General features: G+C 51.1%; 1 protein-coding gene across 1 annotated transcript; it reads left to right on the top strand.

The window, feature by feature from the left end:
• Positions 1-6632: 6632 nt before the first annotated feature.
• On the top strand, positions 6633-18436 carry ENPP7 (ectonucleotide pyrophosphatase/phosphodiesterase 7). Its single transcript, XM_044984002.1, has 6 exons — positions 6633-6935; positions 8944-9089; positions 11862-12482; positions 14350-14587; positions 17482-17590; positions 18129-18436. Exons 1-5 carry the CDS (start codon positions 6695-6697, stop codon positions 17571-17573), a joined length of 1338 nt encoding a protein of 445 aa, XP_044839937.1. The 5' UTR covers positions 6633-6694; the 3' UTR covers positions 17574-17590; positions 18129-18436.
• Positions 18437-19403: the final 967 nt, after the last annotated feature.

Genomic DNA, 19403 nt, shown 5'->3' with positions numbered 1-19403 from the left:
ATCACTTCAATAGCCCATCTAGTCTGCTACCCTGCAGCTGGTGCCCGATGCTTGAGGCCTATGCTCACTCCCAGAGGTCTTAGCTTCCCTGCACACTGACTTCCCTCTCTGATCGCTTTAGAACTAAATAGTGACCATGGCTGGGAGGGGGAGGGAGTTAGTGCAGAGACCCGCCCTCCCCCGCCCCTTTCAGGCAGCTGACACCAGGCTGGTGCTAGCAGGGGGGAGGACCTGCTATCCACAGTGGGACTGAGGTGTGGAAGGTGGTGGGAGGATGGGCCCTGAGGACTCCATAAACCTAATGCACCCACAATCTGGGCCTGCAGGCTTTAAGATTAGCCAAGATAAATCAGAGTTAATTGTGCCCCCCCAGCCTTATCAATCAGACACCCGCGACCTTGCCCCATGTAGAGTGGCCAAAGATAGCGTTCTTTATCTGGGCCTGAAGCTCCCCAGATACTGAATCTCCATTATCACATGCTCCTAGCCCACCAAGGCCGAAGTCCCAGCTCACTCCTTCCCTGCTTGCTATAATCCCCAAGATAAGGGATTAGGACTTTCCCCAGGCGACAGCTGTCAGTGCAGGAGCACATTGACTCAGTCACGCAATAGTGCTGCACATATTTTGGCTTCCTTCTCAGCCTGATAAGTGATATTGCCCTGTAGCGTGTGAGCCCCGGTAAGATGTTAGTACCACCCAGGCTCCTGGTTGCTCATAGGCAAGAACAGCATGAAATCTCTGGAGGCTGAGGGGGGAAGACCAGGAACAGAGAAGCGTCATTAAAACGACTTACAAACTGTCCGAGGGCATGTCTGCACCACAATGCAAGCCCAGGCTTCGTGGGACCTGAGTCCATGCACCCTGGGTTTGGAAGCCCAGGGCTTGAGCATCTGCACTCATTGGTGACCCTAAATTAAGAATTTTTGAGCCCAGGCACCACCCTGGTGCTCCAGTGTCCACACTGCAGTACGCAGGTCATGTCCAGCCAACCATATTCCAGACTACCTAACACCCTCCTGAAACGGGTCTTCTCTGGCCCTTTGGTCCAGGTACAGCGTGGGAAAAGTTGACTGTCCACCCCTCACATCACGGGAAGTTTTCACAGCCACCAACATTTCTTTCCAAGCCATCATTTTGGTCGGCATGCGCCCAGCAACTGGAGCTAGCAGCAGGGAGGAGTCACCACTGAAGAACGTCTCTTGCTTGGGTTTTGCTCCTCTTTCAGGAAATGGGCAGAACTTCCATGAGATGCTGGTGGACATTTCAGCCGTGTTTTCTGACCCACTCAAGGCACCTGGTGGAGCTAATGCCAGAGCGAGAGGATGAGAAGCCAGAGGTGAGCCGTTTGCTCATTCATTGACCTCCGTGACAGGAATGGCCTGCTGAACCCATCCGTTCACTCGGAACATGCACCGATCACAGCTGGAGCAGGATGCACCAGGCAGCAGAACTCAGGGATGCTGCGTGTTCCCACATTACGGGCTTGCAGGGGGGCGAGCTATGAATGGTGTTGTAGAGCACTGCTGCCAGTCACTGAGGTACGGTCACAGCACACCAGGAGCTGGGGGGCAGGGTATTTCGGATGCCATGGCAGTGGAATGGAGGGGGAACTGGGCATTTCCATTGCTGACTGATGTACAGAGATGAGAAGCAGTTTGGACCCACCTTGCCCTTTGGGCTTTCCCTTCGGTTTATTATTCAAAGCACACGCAGTAAAAGATGTGCTGCAGTGACAGCAATAAACTTTCTTAACAAAAAGAAAACCCTTTGTTTGTATTCCAAAACCAGACCCCTGCTCTGGCAGTGGCCACACGCCCTCAGGCTGTTGGTGGCAGGACCCTTCTCCCCAGCATCGGCTTCCCGTGAGGGTCACGTTCCCCCCGCTCCAAGTCTGGCCTTCCAGGCCCTCTTGTCTGGCGACGTCTCCCTATGCTGGGCCCTCTGCCCAGGGCCTCCTCGGTCTCCCAGTCACGCGCAGCTCTGGTGTTGTGTGTGGCACGGCTGGCACCTGCTACCCCAGCTCTGGCCCTGCAGCTCCAGCCTGGCTCCCTGTTGGTGCAGCTGGTCTGTGCTGCTCCGGCTCCGACTCCAGCTCCAGCTCCTCTGGCTCTAGCCCAGCTCTGCCCTGTGGGCTGCTTCTCCAGCCCCTCTGACTCTGGATGCTGGTTTCCCCTTAGCTCTGCCCTTAGCTCTGCCCTGGGCTCCTGGCTCCCTCATTGACCTGCCTGCCCTGTCAATCGGGCTGACCTGGAGCAATGGCCTCTCCCCATTGGCTCTGGGCCCTGTCCGTCTCAAGATCCTGATTTCTATGTGGTCTTCCCCTTTCTTGTGGTATTTGGAGATGACCAACCTAGAAAACCCCACTAAGTTTCAGTGAGGGGCCAGCAACCCCCCGACAGATGTATATGTTCAGACCCAGCTGGTTTTGCTTCCATACGCTAAGTAGTGAGGTGCTCTGATTGCAGGGTGATGGGTGGCCATATCAAACCCTACAGTAGATAGCATGTGTTCACCTATCGTCCTGACACTGAGTCCTTTCAGGATACAAGGGATGTATCCATACTAGAGTCTGAAGAGAGACCTGGCAGCTGCAGACTAGATGGTGTCTGCAAAACAAGACAATGAGATCACTGTGGGCTAGAAAGGGCAGATCATGGCTGGGAAGGTCTCAGAGGTGTCACTCCATCAGTACAGGAGGCAACTGAGGAAATGTAAGTGGAGGGGAGGGACATGGGTTAATGGAAGCCCCTGGGTTTGAGTCACGTTTCATGCTGGTGTGTTAGTTATACAGTATCTACCACACATGATCTCATAGGACACTTGGTGTCAGCAAGGGGGCTAGGAGCCATAGATCTGAACCTCGCTGGTATGGAGAAGAGACTCAACCGACTGAGAGCTGATAACTCACCAACGGGGAGAAAACCAAAGGGAAGAGCACAGGACCCAGAACCTCCCATGGAATCAGAAAGCCATGACAAATTGCTTTTACTCTGCAACTGAAAAGCCAGACTCAGCAGCCAGGAAGTGAAGCAATCAGGAGGAACCTGAACCCAGTGAACGAGGATGGATGGGGTAAACACACAAAGGTCAATAACTCCCCAGGGACACTGCACGATGTTAAACCCACTTTATGTAATCCCGTTAAAACATTAATCCCAGGTTTGCTGCGAAGTGAGTCAGCAACAACAGTAATGCTCCAAAGTAGTAATAAAATGCAATGCAATTGATCAAGTGGAGGTCTGATATCATAAAACTCAGTAGTGCTGGAGGTTGCAGTCAGGGATTAGCAGTTGCAAGATGGATCTTCCCCTCGATGGCCATCAGCAGTGGAACAGGGAGGAGGCTCAGAGGCTGTGCTGTTTGATGGCCTTGGGGTCAGGTATGGAAGAGAGCATGGAGCGGCAGACTGCCCTGGTCAGAACAGCTTCCGCTTCCCTGTTGGTTTATCTCAGCTCCAGCCTGATGAGCCCCTTCCAGCCACGCTCGACTGTCCCTGGTTATAGCCCAGACACTCACAGCCAGGCCCTCCTGGCCATGCAGGAACTTGGTACCCACCGGAGCAACAAAGACTGCAATGCACCAAGTCTGGCTCCTCCACTCCTTCGCTCAGGACCTGGCTGTCTCAGACCCCGGCGTAACACTACACCCCATATTCACCCTAGTGATATTATTATGAGATGATTATGGCATAATTATGATGCATTTTGTATAAGATAAGTCATGTGAGGTGTCATTGGAAAAGTTACTGTTTGCTGAATATGATTACCCTATCTGTATGATGATTACCCTATCTGTATGCATGTGTAATTTTTGTATCTGAAGTTATGGATCTGTATTTCAGATGGGCTTGCTCTGGAAAACACCCCCAGCCAGCCGTTCAGGTACAACAGTGAAGAAGCCAGTGTTATTGGCTCATCAACAAAGACAATGGGCTGTGAAGTAGCTTAGGCTTCCTGTGGCCCTTTTGGCCAGCCTGTAAGTAATGGCTGCTCTGACTCTGCAAGGGCATGTGACCAGCCCACATGACTCTGGACTCCATTTTGGGTACCTGTATTTTCCCACAAATTGGGCTGGGAGCTGTTTTTGGAACAAAGGGTTCCCGCCATATGCTAACGCTATATAAGGCTGGGAAGTGACATCATCTGTGGTGCTTCACTCACCCACAACTCAACACCTGAGAGAATCTTTGAAAGAAAAAGACTTGGAATGGGGGAGGGGATCCCAAGCTGCAAAGCAAATGCAGCTTGTGCCTTGAGAATCTGCCAACCTGCTTGTATCATCAGCCAGGGTGAGGAGTTGCTAACTCATAGCCTTTCTTTCTAGTAGCTTAGGCTGTTTGCGGTTTTGTTTATTTACTAGGCAATCTGCTTTGATCTGTTTGCTATCACTTATAATCTATTTTTTATAGTTAAACTTGTTTATGTTTTAATTTAAACCAGTGTGACTTTCACTGAAGTAAATGTCTGGGGAAAATCTCAGCTTGGTTTAACCCAAGCGTATTGTGCATATTCCTCTCCACATTGAGGGAGGGGGGCAGACATATTAACGAGCTTACACTGTACAGATCCCTGTGCAGTGCAAGATGGTATAATTTTGGATTCATGCTCAAGAGGGGGGTGCGCGCCTGGGGAGCTGGGAAACTGATAGGGGTCTGCTGCTGGCACTCGGATAGCCCAGTCTGAGTGAGTGTCGCCAGCTGCTGTCCTGGTGGGTGATAACGGGGCCTGGGTGAGGCTGGCTGTGTGTTGGAGAGGGGCGCTGCAGTTCCCACAGACCCCAGACTGCATCCCCGGGGTGACAACCCAGCACATCCAGCTCCTCCACACAGGTGACTCCCATCTCCCTTGCATCTGGCTGTGGTGATGAGCCACTTTCATTTTCCCTGCAGCATCGTCATTTGCTAGATAGGAGGGTGGGTGTTTCAGGCACACCCTGCCAGTGTGCTATAGACTGTCACAACCCCATCACGTGGACTGCAAGCAACACTTCCCCCTGGACAGAGCACGGAGAGCCAAGCAGCAGTGGGGAGGCTCAGCCTGGAGCAGTGGGGGCTGCTGGTTGGGAGGAAGGTGCCTGAGCCGAGTGGTGCAGAGGAAGCTCGCTCATCATCCAGCTGCCTGCAGCAAGGCAGCCTTGAGCCACGTTAACACGCCCTCACGTTCAATTAACCAAATACACTGGAGGCGAAAGAGAGCCCCTGGGGGTTTGCTGGGGAAAGACGCCCAGATAATCCAGTTTTCTTCAATAAGTCAAACCCAAGCAGCTAACAAACGATTCAATGCAGCAGGAAGTTCTAGCCGGAGCCAGGTTTAAGATGAGGCCCTGAAACATAAGCCCTTGTATCAGAGGCCTGGTACGAGGCCTGAGGCCTGAACTAAAGTAATGGTCAAGACTTTGCTAACATAAAGCAGAGTTAAGCTGTGGGCCAGAGGCAGGCCCTGCTCACAGAACCTGGCAAGAAGAGTGTCATAAACAGTTAGTTAAGGGTTAAGGTTTTTTTCTACCTGTAAAGGGTTAACAAGCAGTACCTGTGTACCAGAGGACCAATCAGGGACAAGATATTTTCAAATCCCTGTGGAGGGAAGTTTTTTTTTCTGTTCTTTGTGTTAGAGAGTCTCTCTTGGGAGTTAAGGGAGTCCAGACATCTTAATCAAGTCCTCCCAGGTTACTGCAATAAATTCTTCTATTCAAGCTAGTGAGTATTAGCAAGGAACTAGTATTCTTATACTTTTATTTCTGTATTTGCAATTCTGTGTTTTGCTATAGAATTTCTTTAATTCTGTACTGTTATTGCTTTTACTGAGAAAGAAAGGAGGGGGGGGATTCTCTCCAGAGATTGATAAGTTTAGACCCTGTGTATTGTTCCATCTTTATGTATTGTTCCATCTGTATTACAGAGACAGTTACTTTCTTTTTATTCTTTAATAAATCTTTTCTGTTAAGGACTTGGTTGATCTTTCCTTGGGTGAATTCTCAGGGAACGGGGAGGAGGGAGGAGGACGGCATCCCTCGTAGTTGAATCCCGGTAGCTCTCCTAGGAAAAGGGAGGGGGGAGGAAGCAGGGGGGAATGGTTTACTTCTCCTAGGTGTAAGAACTCCATGGATTTGGGGCTCTTGGGATCCCCAAGGATTTTGGGGAAGGACTGTGTCCCAATACACGTACCTTATTGGGTGGTGGCAGCTTTTACCAGATCTAAACTAGGATTTTAGTTTAGGGGAGTCCATGCAGGTCCCCATATTGGAACCCAACAGCTCTAAGTGGGGGTGAGACCTATGACAAAGAGGCTGCTAATTGCACGTATACACATATCTAAAGGGTATCAAGTACTAATAGGATGAACATGTGCCAGGATGGCACCAGAACAGAAACTCTTACTGTGCTTTGTTTGACAATAAACCTGGCCGGGTGCCTTCGTACCTTATCAGAGTCTGTGGTCATTGGGGGTTCTCATGGGGTCAGCTGTGTCCACTATCTGCGCAGAGCCGGGGCAGCACACAGAGGGAACACGTCTGCAGCTGACTGTTATCAATATTGAACAGAGCAGAGCACCACACCGGTGACATCTAACAACACCAGGAATGCAGCCCAACAATTGCAGGATAAGATAGGGCCGTGAACTTAGCTCCCTGCTTCTCTTTATTAGCATTGGTTCTGTGGGATTTGTTTTATTCTCTTCGTGCAGGGGCAGGAAGATGTTTACTTCCTTGGGGCTGGTGCTTGCTGTCCTCTCGCTAGGAGCCTGTGCCCCTCTGCAGGACAGAGGCCACTGCAGCAAAGTCCTGCTGGTCTCCTTTGATGGCTTTCGGTGGAACTACGACCAGGATGTGGAGACCCCCAATCTGGATGCCATGGCGAGAGATGGGGTCAAGGCACGTTACATGACTCCCGCCTTCATCACCTTGACCAGCCCATGCCACTTCACCCTGCTGACTGGTAAGCGCCTGTAAATCCCCTTAGGCAGAGCTGGGAGCAGGCTGGGGTGAGGGACGTGATCAAAGCCCCCAATACAGAAGGGTTCCTCTGTTTTGTCCTTCTCATGCACTTAGGACACAGCCCAACTTGCACTAATGACACCCCTGCTGTGACCTCCGCACCCACTTCACAGCATCCCCAAGGCTGCTACTGCCCATTTGTTCAGCCTTCAGCAAAGGGCCTAACTACACTCACCAGACATTTCTTTGCTGGCCTCTTGGGTGGACATTGAAGATGGATTTCGCTGCACTTAAAGGCAAGGTGGCTGCTCAGCTCCTACTGCAGTGGCACTGAGGTCCCGATCATGTCAGTTTGGTGGCCATTTCAGTGCATTGGGTGGCAGCTGATTGCAGAAACCCCCAAAGGCCCCCATTGGGATGGAGACTGTACAGAACATACCAGGAGACCTGACCCGTGCTCTCAAGGCCTTCCTGTCCAAGACAAGCCAGCTGAAGGGAGGGGAAGAGAGCAAGCAAAGGGACCTGCATGCTGGAGGCATGGGGCTTGTTACTCCCATCTCCCATAGGTTTGCTTTATTTTTATTGCAAAAACTTCGTGGTAGTTTTTTTGTTGGATGTGCTCAGAGCTGAGGTCAGGGAGAGGAACGGATTATCGCAGCAGGAGAGCAGAGTGGTAAAGAGAGAGGGAACCTGATGGAGGAGGAGGGGGACGCTGGGCAGCCATGAGGAGCAGAGGCAGGAGGCAGGATGAAGGGGACTAACCCCAACAGCAGTATGGCAAATGCTAAACAAGCTGGGGGGTTGAGAGTGGTGATGGCAGGAGGCTCCGAAGGCTCCACCCTGGGGCTGCTGCTGTTTGCTATGTGGTGGGTGTGGAGGGCAGTGGGCCCAGTGCCCTGTGCTTGTCCTTCTGGGTCTGGAGCAGGGCAGAAGCATCTGGGAGGAATTCCCCGTGGGACGTTTCCTCTGCATATCTCTGCCTACCCTCTGCTCCTCGTGAGGTTTGCTTTCATGTTGGCGAATCACTAGGCTGAGGGGTGGGAGGACAGAGAGAGAGAAGGGGGTGGGGTATCAGCCTGCCATTGACTAATTGTTCATCTGCAGCCTCCTACGTGAACCAGCCTTCCACCTGTGCCAGATGTGGCAATTTCCTGCAATATTCCTGAAAAACCTTATTGAACTAAGTATCAGTATCTTTGGGGTCCATTGCATTAAAAGCAACATGTATGTATAGTTGTGGGCTGGATTATATGTAACCTCTCAGGGTGGAGAGATGTGACGTGAGGTATGGCGGTTCCAAAGACTCTACTGAAAATGGGCCAGATCAGACAGGACTTTGGGGACAATACAGGGTAAGTGGATCCTAGGGGGAGATCAATACAAATTCCCCACCTCTGGTTATGCAAAACCTGCCTTTTGGAGCTCTACCCTGAGGAGAGGGCTGTGTCTGCTAATCACCTGTTACCAGAGATCAAAGCACTGAGCTGTATCAAGAAATGGATGAACTACCCAGGCAGCTGTTCTGGTTCTGAATCTGAAACAGAGATAAACTGGTGACCAGGGGGAAAAGCCAGCTGTGGGTTTTGAAGGACTGACACCTACCAGAGCCAGGGTTGGACTTGGGGTGACCCCTGGTCAGCTTTTTAGCATGCTAGGTTCTTTTATTGGGTTTAATGTGTTCTCTCTAATGCTTTTGCCATGGGAATAAATGTGCTTGCTTAGAGCTGTGGGTAACTCACAGCTGCTGGTAATACACTTCATAGCCTTTAGAGAGACAGCCAAGTGCAGGCACTGGCTGCTAGGCAGTCTGGCTTGCTGGGAATATCGCAGGGTAATTGCACATCCTTAAAAACCCCAGTCAGGAGGGAAAGAGATTCGGGTCTCTACCCAAGAAAGGTGGCAGCTGGGAGATGGAAACCTTTAAGTGGGTGTCCCTGGTGGAGGCGAATACAGGTGCCATTACCCTGAACCTGCCTCCACCCCCACCTCCCCCGTCTCTCTCCTGGCAGGTAAGTACATAGAGAATCACGGCGTGGTTCACAACATGTGGTACAACACCAGCACCGGCCAGAAGTTACCCTATTACAACACACAGGGAGTCTCCATGTGGTGGGACAACGGCAGCCTGCCCATCTGGATCACAGCACAGAGACAGGTAGGTGGCTGCAGCCTCCTTCTCAGGCTCATGGTCCTTCCTGGCATTCATGAGAATAACCAGCAGCACTTTGTCCTTCCCTCGCACCTTCCCTGCACGGGCTCAGAGGCATTCCTCAGACAGCCTCCTGCAGGGAGGGAAGCATTATCCCCAGTCTACAGGGGCACATGGTGAATCAGTAACAGAGCCAGGACTAGAACCCAGGACTCCAGACTCCCAGTCCTGTGCACCAGTGGTGAGCTGGAGCCGGTTCCCACAGGTTCTCAAGAACCGGTTGCTAAAATTAGACCTCCGTGGAGAACCGGTTGTTAAAGGGCCGGGGGTGGGCAAAGAACTCTGGTACGTGGGCCGGACCATCCTGTTGCTCCCAGGATTCCCAGCTGGGGAGGCTGAGGCTCCCCCGGCCCTTTCCCTGCTTCCCCCCAGCTGCAGCGTGGCCAGCCACCGGCAGCAGCTGGGCAGCTCAGCTGAGCTCTGGAGTCATCCTGCTGCCACATTTTGAATGGCCCACCAAGGTGTGTGGGTGGGGGTTGCTGCAAGCTCCAGGGCTGGCCAGTGGGGAGGCGGCAAGTGGGGCAATTGGCCCAGGCCCTGCAGGGGCCCCCGGCCCCACGAGGATCTCTCCCCCGGACCCTCCCCCGCTCCCCCCCTTAAATCAGAACTTTTTATAGGGAACCAGTTGTTAAGATTTTGGCAGCTCATCACTGCTGTGCACCATCCATCAGACCATCCACACACACACACATACACTCACACTCTTACCGACCCACAAGGGAGTGGGAGACTCCAAACCATTACTTAAAACCCTTGAGAACTTCACAGCTCCGGAATGTTAGTGGCCATCTTTTGAAAAGGTCTCCAGAAATGAACCCAGCAACTGTGCCAACATGCCTGCTTGCACGCTCTGAAATCTGTGCACGTGCAACCAGGGAGAAAGATGCCGAACTGTCCAGTTCCACTCAATTTACGCACGTGCACACACACACACGTCTGCGGCATACAGACAGGTATATCTGCCATCTTGCACGCACAGTTCAGCAGCCCTTTGGAAACGTGGCCCTAGAAGTTTGAGTTTCATCACCAGTCCAGATGAGTGAAATCATCACTCCAGTATTGTGCCACTTGCTTTGCCACAACGTGCATAATATTCCCCTGGACTGTAACATTTTCATTCACTCCAGTGAACCCTCTGCTGTCCCGTTTTCAGAAGATGGTTATTCCTGGTGCTATGACCAGCAACAACATCCAAAGAGGGAACCTAATTTTTTCTCTTGGGATTCCACGTGATCTGGTGCAGCCACATTTCGGGAAGGGAAGGCAGAATCCTCAATGTTACTCACCACGCTTTTAGCCCCACTTAGCAATGGATGTTGCATTTTTTAAACACATTGCAAATATCCTATGGTAAATGTGGGTTAAAAAGCCAGAATGTTGGAAGTAGAGGGACATCCATCAAATAAGACAACAAGGGGGACATCTGAATTGTCCAAGTAACTCACCTAAACAAAGCTTTTCCAAACGTTACTAGCATCACCGTGTGCCTCTGCAGCTTAATTGAAGCATGCTCACACGGCTTGGGTGAAATTCACCACTGGCAGAGGGACAGCACAAAGTCTATGCACCGCTTAAAACCACAAGGCCTATGCACCATTTCAGTCCCACTTGAGCCCCTAGGAGGCCTCTTCAATCCCCTTTGAGGGCTCAAGTGGGATTTAAGTGGTCCTGAATTGGTGCATAAACCTTGTGGTGCTCCACTGCATTTCACCCTCAGGGCCCCATCTGGTTATTGCATAACAGGGAAACTCACAATTTAGCCTGATTTTAAAAATATCCAAACAACATAAAACCCCAAGACTGTGACTTGACATTCCCTGGCTGCAGTTGTGTGCAGCAGGCAAAGGGCAAACTGGGACCGGTCCCAGCCACGTTAACACCTCGCACTGCCACTGCCAGCCCAGTTAGACCACACACTTCCTGCCCCAACAAAGTGGCTGCTGCAACAACTGTGATCATTCTGTTACACAGAGCAGAAAAGTCAATCAGTTTAAGAGGTAAATTTCAGTCCCATTAATGGAGCTCTCCAGGTTATCCACATCTTGTCCAAGAAGCTGCGGCTGGATTGTGAAAATTGGAAACTGCACCTTAAGCCTGCAATATATTGTTTAAAGGCCAGGCCTTATTTCCTCAGAGCCTTGTCCAGCTGCTTTTGAGCAGCAGCATTAGGATGTGATCTTGTGTCCATGGAAAGATTCCCACTGACTTCAGTGGACTTTGGATCAAGAGCTAAGGCAGGGCTCAAGTATTCTACTTCCGAAGAGCCCTTTTAGACGCCTACAATCATTCCGGGCTAGAAGGGATCACAAGGGGTCATTCAGTCCATCCCCCCACTCGGCCCCTGCAGAGGTACGACTATTTATACCTTGTTCAAGTCCAACCATGATGCTCATGGTTATACACCTGCCGAAGTGCTTTACTGGAGAGGGGCCAGATAACCCAAGGGATACACGAATACGCCGCTAATGATCAAGTTACAGCGTAGTGTTACTAACATCCGTGGGGAAAAGCTCAGTGCAGAGGAATGTTGGGATGGGTGTGTTTCAGACTAATCACTCTTCTAACTGGCAAATAAGGAAAACCTTACTAGAGACACAGGGAGCGGCACAAGGGGAGGTGGGTGGCTGGGGGGGAAGGAAGGGATACACAGGTGGTTGGATAGACTGAAGTGAGTAACTGGGGGAAGTTTCTAGCCTGAAATGTCATTCTGGCTAACAGGGCTTAAAGACGGGCTCCATCTTCTTCCCTGGGGGGAAAGCAACCTACCAAGGTGAGCAGGTGAATGTGAAGAAAGTGGAGTCCCTTTTCCACAATTACAGCAATGAAACTGAGTGGATGCAGAACATTGACACTGTCATGAACTGGTTCCTGGAAGACAATCTAGACTTAGTCACTCTCTACTTTGGGGAGCCAGACTCCACGGGACACAAGTATGGCCCTGAATCCCAAGAGAGGAAAAACATGGTTGGCCAGGTGGATCGAGCTGTTGGCTACCTAAGGAGACGCATCAAGGATAACGGCCTGGAGTCGACACTCAATCTGATCATCACATCTGACCACGGGATGGACACGGTCATAAAGGAGAATGAAATTTACCTCCGCACAGTGCAGAACTTCTCCTTCCAAGACATCCAGTTTGAACTCTTGGATTATGGGCCAAATGGGCTACTGGTGCCAAAAGAAAATAAACTAGACCAGGTGTACCAGGCCCTGAAAAACGCCCACCCGAAGCTCCATGTCTACAAGAAGGAAGAGTTCCCCAAGAGATTCCACTATGCAAACAACACCAGGCTCACTCCCCTGATGATGTACGGTGACCCAGGATATGTGATCCATGGGGTAAGCTGCAGACACATTCTATTGTCTAAACTTGGACTTGCCTTTCTCATCCTCTTTCCTTATTGTGCAGCTGCATCTGTCTCCTGTTTGTGGCTCCAGGTCTGCTCCAGACGTAGAATCCAGATTCTAGTGCAATGAACTTGCCTATCGTGTCAGAAAGCAGAGTCTTCTCTCCCTGTCCAACCCAAAAGGCATCCCTCAGGGACGTCTCTTCTGATTTGGGAGTCTAGACTCAGGGTTCCCGTATACCACAAAGCAAGGTGTAACTATAGGGTGGGTAGGCATAGCTGAACTAGCTTTAATCCAACTATCTATCCAGACCTCATTTGGAGTATTGTGTGCAGTTTTGGTCTCCCATGTTTAAGAAGGATGAATTCAAACTGGAACGGGTACAAAGAAGGGCCACTAGAATGATCCGAGGAATGTAAAGCCTGTCGTATGGAAGGAGACTTGAGGAGCTCGGTTTGTTTTCCTTAACCAAGGAGAAGGATAAGAGGAGATATGATTGCACTCTTTAAATATATCAGAGGGATAAATACCAGGGAAGGAGAGGAATTATTTCAGCTCAGTGCTAATGTGGACACGAGGACAAACGGATATAAATTGTCAGTCAGGAAATTTAGGCTTGAAATTAGACGAAGGTTTCTAACCATCAGAGGAGTGCAATTCTGGAACAGCCTACCGAGGGAAACAGTGGGGGCAAAGGACCTCCATGACTTTAAGATTAAGCTGGATAAGTTTATGGAGGGGATGGTATGATAGGATAACGGGTTTAGTCAATAGGTCAATAACGTGCCACACTGGTAATTAGTACAAAGGGTCAATGTTGGGATATTGTTAGCCTTTTCCAGAGGGTCTGGCTGGAGAGTCTTGCCCACATGCTCGGGGTTCAGCTGATCGCCATATTTGGGGTCGGGAAGGAATTTTCCTCCAGGGTAGATTGGCAGTGGCCCTGGAGGTTTTTCGCCTTCCTCCGAAGCATGGGGCAGGGGTCGCTTGCTGGTGGATTATCTGCGACTTGAAGTCTTTAAATCATGATTTGGAGCATTCAACAGCAGAGTCAAGGGAGAGAATTAGTTCAGGAGTGGGTGGATCGGCTTATGTGGCCTGCATCTTGCAGGAGGTCAGACTAGATGATCATAATGGTCCCTTCTGATCTTGGATTCTATGATTCTATGATCTATAGAACAACCCTGCTGAGGGTCCTGAGTTCAGTAGACCCCACTGAAGTCGGTGCCACAATGCCTTCACTACTAGTGTTACTTCTCTACTAGCTAGATTAAAGCTAATCCAGGTATGCCTACCTGTGCTACAATTACACCTTCATTTGCAGCGTAGGCCTACCCTGAGGAAAAGGGACCAAGGTCCAAAACATCAAGTTGCTGTTCCTGCCAAGCTTGAACAAAGACTTCCTTCCAACCTAGTCCCACTTGGGGAAATCCTAAACGCCCACACAGCAGAACAAAGCACCCAGCATACTACAGTTTGGAACAGGGGTTGCTGCGGGTCAGGACTCAGATGCACTGGCAGAGCCGGGGGGGGAAGGGGCAGGCAGGACCAGCACAGGATGAGCTCCAGGCCACGAGTCAGATGTACTGATCTTGATGATGGGAGCTTGCACAGAACTGACCTTCTTAAGACAGGTTCTAGCCGGAGCTCTCAGGCCTCGCTATCACTTAATGAATCTAAAAGGACCCTAGATCTGGCAGAACACGGTGGCTGCCTGATACCCAGTACCAAAGGTGGATACACTCTAGCAGCATTTCTGTTTTTCCTCCATCAGAATCTGGTCGGGGTGTCAGGAGATTAAGTAAAAATTAAGGGGCTTGTAGGTTTGGGTCCTCACTGAGACTTCTCTTCCCTGCAGAGAATCAAAGTCCAGTTTAACAAGGGGGAGCATGGCTTTGACAATGAAGATATGAACATGAAAACCATCTTCCGGGCCGTGGGACCAGCCTTCAGGAAGGGGCTGGAGGTGGAGCCGTTTGAGAGCGTGAATGTCTATGCCCTCCTCTGCAATCTGCTGGGGATCGCGCCTGAGCCACACGACGGCTCCCTGAGCGTCATGCAGCCCATGCTGTCTGGTTACTCCGATCCTGGGGCAGGTGACCAACTCCTCTCACATTCAGCACAGTGCTCTGGGCACTTGGGGCTCATAGGCATGGGAACTAGAGGTGCAGGGGTGCTGCAGCACCCCCAGGTTTTACACGGGTCCTGGCTGCCAGCCCCGAACCCACCCCCAGCTGCGGTCCCAGACTCAGCCCCCTCACCCCTGTCCCGGAGACACAGCCCTGCTCCCGGCCCCTGCTTGGGGGGAGGGGGCAGACAGGGCAGCACCCCACCATTAACGTGTTCCAGTGCCACTGTTGGGGCTCTCCAGGTAACCAGAGGATGCCCCTGTCTCTGTGGGGGACGTACTTGCATCTATCTCTGTCTCTCGGGTTTAGGGGCAGGCACTGTTTAAGGTTAAGCCATTCCAAAGGCAAATTATCCAGCTGCTTTCCAAGGCACCTCCCGGCTAGCGGGCTGGAGAAACCAGCTACTGACGGATTCTTGTTGGAACATTGACACCTAGTGGCAAAACACCTTCACTGCCGCTTCTTATTCCTTCTCTCATTCCCACCCGCATCTCTCCTCCCCCTGGCAAGAAGTGTCTCTCTGAGAAATCTGTCCTGGCCATTCCTTTCATTAGCAGGAAGGACTTACCAGAATTCCTTCCTCTGAGAACTGAGCATGCTCCCCCCATGTGTGTCAATGATGGGTACACAGGCAGCAGGCTGGAAACCTGGCATCTTGCAGTGCTGTGCATGCCTTCCTCTGCGCCTGCCAGGCAAACACGCCTTGATTACACTAGAAACATTCACCGGTTTTTGGGCAGAGGTCCTCTGAGCAGGGTAAGGCCTGGGCTACACTAGCGGGGGGTCGAACTATTCTCATAGCTGAAGTCGAAGTATCTTAGTTCGACTTACCTGGCCGTCCTCACGGCGGCAAGTCAACCTGCATGTCTCCCCCCATCGACTCCGCTTACTACTCCTGGTGAGGTGGAGTACGGGTGTCAATTCGGGGATCGATTTATCGCGTCTAGATGAGATGCGATAAATCGATCCCTGATACATTGAACACTACCCACCGATCCGGCAGGTAGTATAGACGTACCCTTAGACACAACACAGTGGTTAAACACACGCACATGCCGAGTCTACTCTAGGGACGTGGTGGATTCTCCATCTCTTGGAGATTCAGATCCAAACTGGATGCCTTTCTGGAAGATGCTTTAGCCAAATACAAGTTATTGTGCTCAATGCTGGGGTAACAAGGTTCAATGTAATGGTCTGTGATATACAGGAGGTCAGACTAGATGAGCTCGTAATCCCTTCCGGCCTTAGACTTTATGAACCTCGTATTTCCACTGCCGATCTCCCCAGCACAGCTGCACTGGTACAGAAACACTCTGGAATTTTCCCCGACTAGAAACACTCATTAAAATCCGACTTGTGAAGAGCTCAATGATACCTACAGAACAAGTGTAACAGAGCCGTAGTGAACATTGCCAGGCTTATGCAGACCCTCGAATTTTGCAGCTAAGTTAGTTTCATAGTTAGCCACTGCAGCCCCTGAACTGCACCTAAGGACAGCTGTGCTGAGGGCTGCAAGCAAGCTGGGTAGCACATGAGCTGCTGATTGGTAATTCAAATATATACCTGAGAGAGAAGAGAATTTCTCATATACACGTCTACTTCACTCTTTAAAGCTAGCCTGGACCATTCTGACAATGAAATTAGTGCAGGAAGTGAACCAGCAGGCTAGAAATGTGTGGACCATATTGTACTACAGGTGCAGAAAACCCTATGATATTTAATCATGTTATCTGAGATAGCACATGGACTCTTGTAATTAAATACTCTGCCATCCTCAAGGCACAGAGTGATCCCACTGAGCGGGCTGGGCAGTTCAGACCCCTCAGTGCTATTGTACCTGGCTTGCTGCAGACTTAGGGAGATGCTAGTGCATTAGTTGTCTCAAAATTTCTGTTGTTAACGCCTACGGTTAAGCAAAAAAATTGAAAGGTGAGACTCTGGAGCTCAATTCTGCAGAAAAGGGCCAGGTCTGTACAATATGCCCTGATGTCTGTGCACAAGGGAGTACAGCTGAGGTACAAGCGACTTGGTCTTTGGGATTTCCTGACAAACAGCTCTGGAGATCTTAGAACACATGGAATGGAATTGGCTAATGTTTTTTAAAGGAAAAGGATCCATCCTGTGGATTTCAACGGTTATGCACCAGTTGGACACACTGTCCCTTGCACTGCACAAGGTCGACAAGAGGGAACCCTTGACTTGGGTAACTTCAGAACTCTGACGCTCTCCCTTCCCAGGATGTGAAGCGAAAGATGGAAGGTCCTAGCGGAGCCCTTGCCCATTCACGTTCCCACCTTCACGAAAGTTTTTGTCACTGTCCACCTAAGTTAGCCACGTGTGCATGCTTCAACAGCGTAGAAAGAAACCTTGGTGAAACACACTGTGCAACTGGAGAGGGAGCTATCCCATGGCTAGTATCTTGAGCAAAAGAAACTGAATTTTCAGCAGAGCTGTCCAGGCACATTTATCCCCCACGCCAAATTTTCAGTCTACTTTCATGCCAAATTTCCACTTTCTACCCCCAGCTTTTTCAGTGCTGCATACATGGACTATATTGTCACATGCGTGTTTTTAGAATGTGGAAAGTATGGGCAGGCATGTGTTTGTGAACTAAAATATTCTGCTCCTAAAGCAAAATCTTCAGAAAATGAGAAGTGACTAAAAACAGAAGGCTCCACCCTGCAGAGTGCAAGGGTCCAGCCCTGAGGCCTGCTATGGCCGTGCTCTCCTCTCTGGTTCTAAGCTGCTCGCTGCACACGCCCCGTGTCCCTAGCTGCCTGGCACTGCAGCCCTGCTCAGCACCTGCTTCTCCCCCAGGCAGGAGCCACTCAAACTAACCTGAATTTCCTTGGGAATCGTAGGATCTGGTGCTCTCTCCACTCGCCCCAAGGAGCTGCAGCTGGTGGTGGTGGGAACTGCCGTGGTGCTGGGACTCTGGCTCGGGATATACTAATGCCCTGCTATGCAGAGGTGAGTAGCTCCTTCGAATGATGCCAAGAAGGGCTGTGGAACGGCTGGCTGGCCATCCCCTTGCGTGCCCTGCTCTCTCCCCCTTTTGCCGTAGACTAGTTGGTTCTAACTGGGAGAGCTCCCCAGGCCTCTCCTCCTGCCACAGAGCTCTGGCGATGCCAGCGCTGGTTGCTGCACTCAGTGGAGTTGCGCTGTAGGTTGTTACTTTCTGCCAAGGATATTTACTGCCCTGCTCAGTGTTGCGCCATCCAGAGATCCTTGCTGGGCTCATTCGCTGTTTAGGAGCTAGGGCTGAGCCTCTCTCCAGCTAGCTGTTATTCCTCTTCCATAGCCAGGGTGTGTCCGGGGGCGGGGGGGGCGGGGCTGGGGGCTGGGAGGTTGGGGGCAATGTGTGTGTTGTAGGTCACATCAACAGAAGGGTGGTTTTCTATCTCACACTCTTGGAGCCCAGATACCCCCAACTCCAGAGCTGTTTGCCATGGTCTCTGCATGGGTGTGGAATAAGTAAAAGTGCTGTTGCATTTTCATATTTTGACAGTTACAGAGAGTTCCCTGTGGCGCTGGAAGAAAAGCCCTGTGTACAGAGCTGGGGAAGAACATCTTGAGAAGTCAGCCAATCCTGGCTTCACTGCAGAGTGGGGAGCAAGTCAGAGACCTGCGGCAGGACTGGCATCACGCAGGGCCTGCCGCAATACTAGTGGACTGGGTAAAATGTACTTTATTGCGGGTGGGATTGGGTGGGCAAAAAAAACCCAGACTGCAGTAATTTGCAGGAAAACACTAAATGGTTTAAGCAAGATTTGTTTGATTCTTTTAGTGATAAAATTATGTCTGAATTTTATATAACCCACTGGCTTTGTTTTTTTCAGTAGCATCATTAAATCTGTCTCTTGCGGGATCTAAGGTTTTTACAGCTGGGAGCTGGATAAAAATGCAAGAAGCTGTGTAGGAGTGGGTGGGTGGGGTGGGTATTGCGGGTCCGGATGGGAGCAGGATTTAAAATAGTCCCGTGCAGGATCCCAGAGAAAGCTCCCCTCCCCCCGAGCGACAGAGCCATCTGCCCCGAGATACTGAGGCACAGCACAGAGCGAGCCGCCCCTTTCCTAGCTATATTATTTATTGAATAGGCATCACTACGGCAACCTGCTGTGTGGCTCTGGCCAAGTCTCTCCACCTCCCTGCCACAGCTGTTCGGGGGGACAAGCATCGGGCCCCACGCGGATGAGGGACAGCGAATGAACGTGAAGCACTTTGGCGCTAAACGTAAATGCTGAACGCTGACACCCCTGGATGCTGTGCAGAGGAGTGTAAATGGGACCCTGAGAGGCTCAAAAGCCTGAACACAATTAAAAAGGCCCCCGAATGCATTTGTCAGGTAGGGTACTCGTTACCCAGAGCACCCCCTTGTGTCGGGGGCCGATGCCACCAGGGGCCCTTGGCTCTGGCGCCTCCCACAGGCCCTCTGCCTCTCACCTGGCCTTCCTGGGCTCAGCCCTGCGGCCATATCGCATGAAGTTCAGTCCCCCTCCAGGGAATAACAGGGGCAACTGAAGGCACAAGCTAAACCTCCAAATAACAATTCTTCCACCCCTCTCAGCAGCCCCTGAAATAGTCTTGGTGGCCCTCCCAGGCGTCTGACCCTGCAGGAGAAACCTACCTTCTCTGCAGTCCTTCCTTCTATTCTGCACTCCCAACTCTGTTTAAGGATCCTTCCCGATTCCCAGCAGCTGGGACGGCTAATTATCATAGCCATATCCCCAGCAGCTGGGGGCTCACTGGTAGGTCACAGGCAAGGCTGAGCCAGACTTTTACC

The sequence above is a fragment of the Mauremys mutica genome, chromosome 12, assembly GCF_020497125.1.
Source record: "Mauremys mutica isolate MM-2020 ecotype Southern chromosome 12, ASM2049712v1, whole genome shotgun sequence".
NCBI lineage: Eukaryota > Metazoa > Chordata > Testudines > Geoemydidae > Mauremys > Mauremys mutica.
Note: the sequence above shows the minus strand (reverse complement) of the source record. Positions and strands in the feature narration are given on the sequence as shown.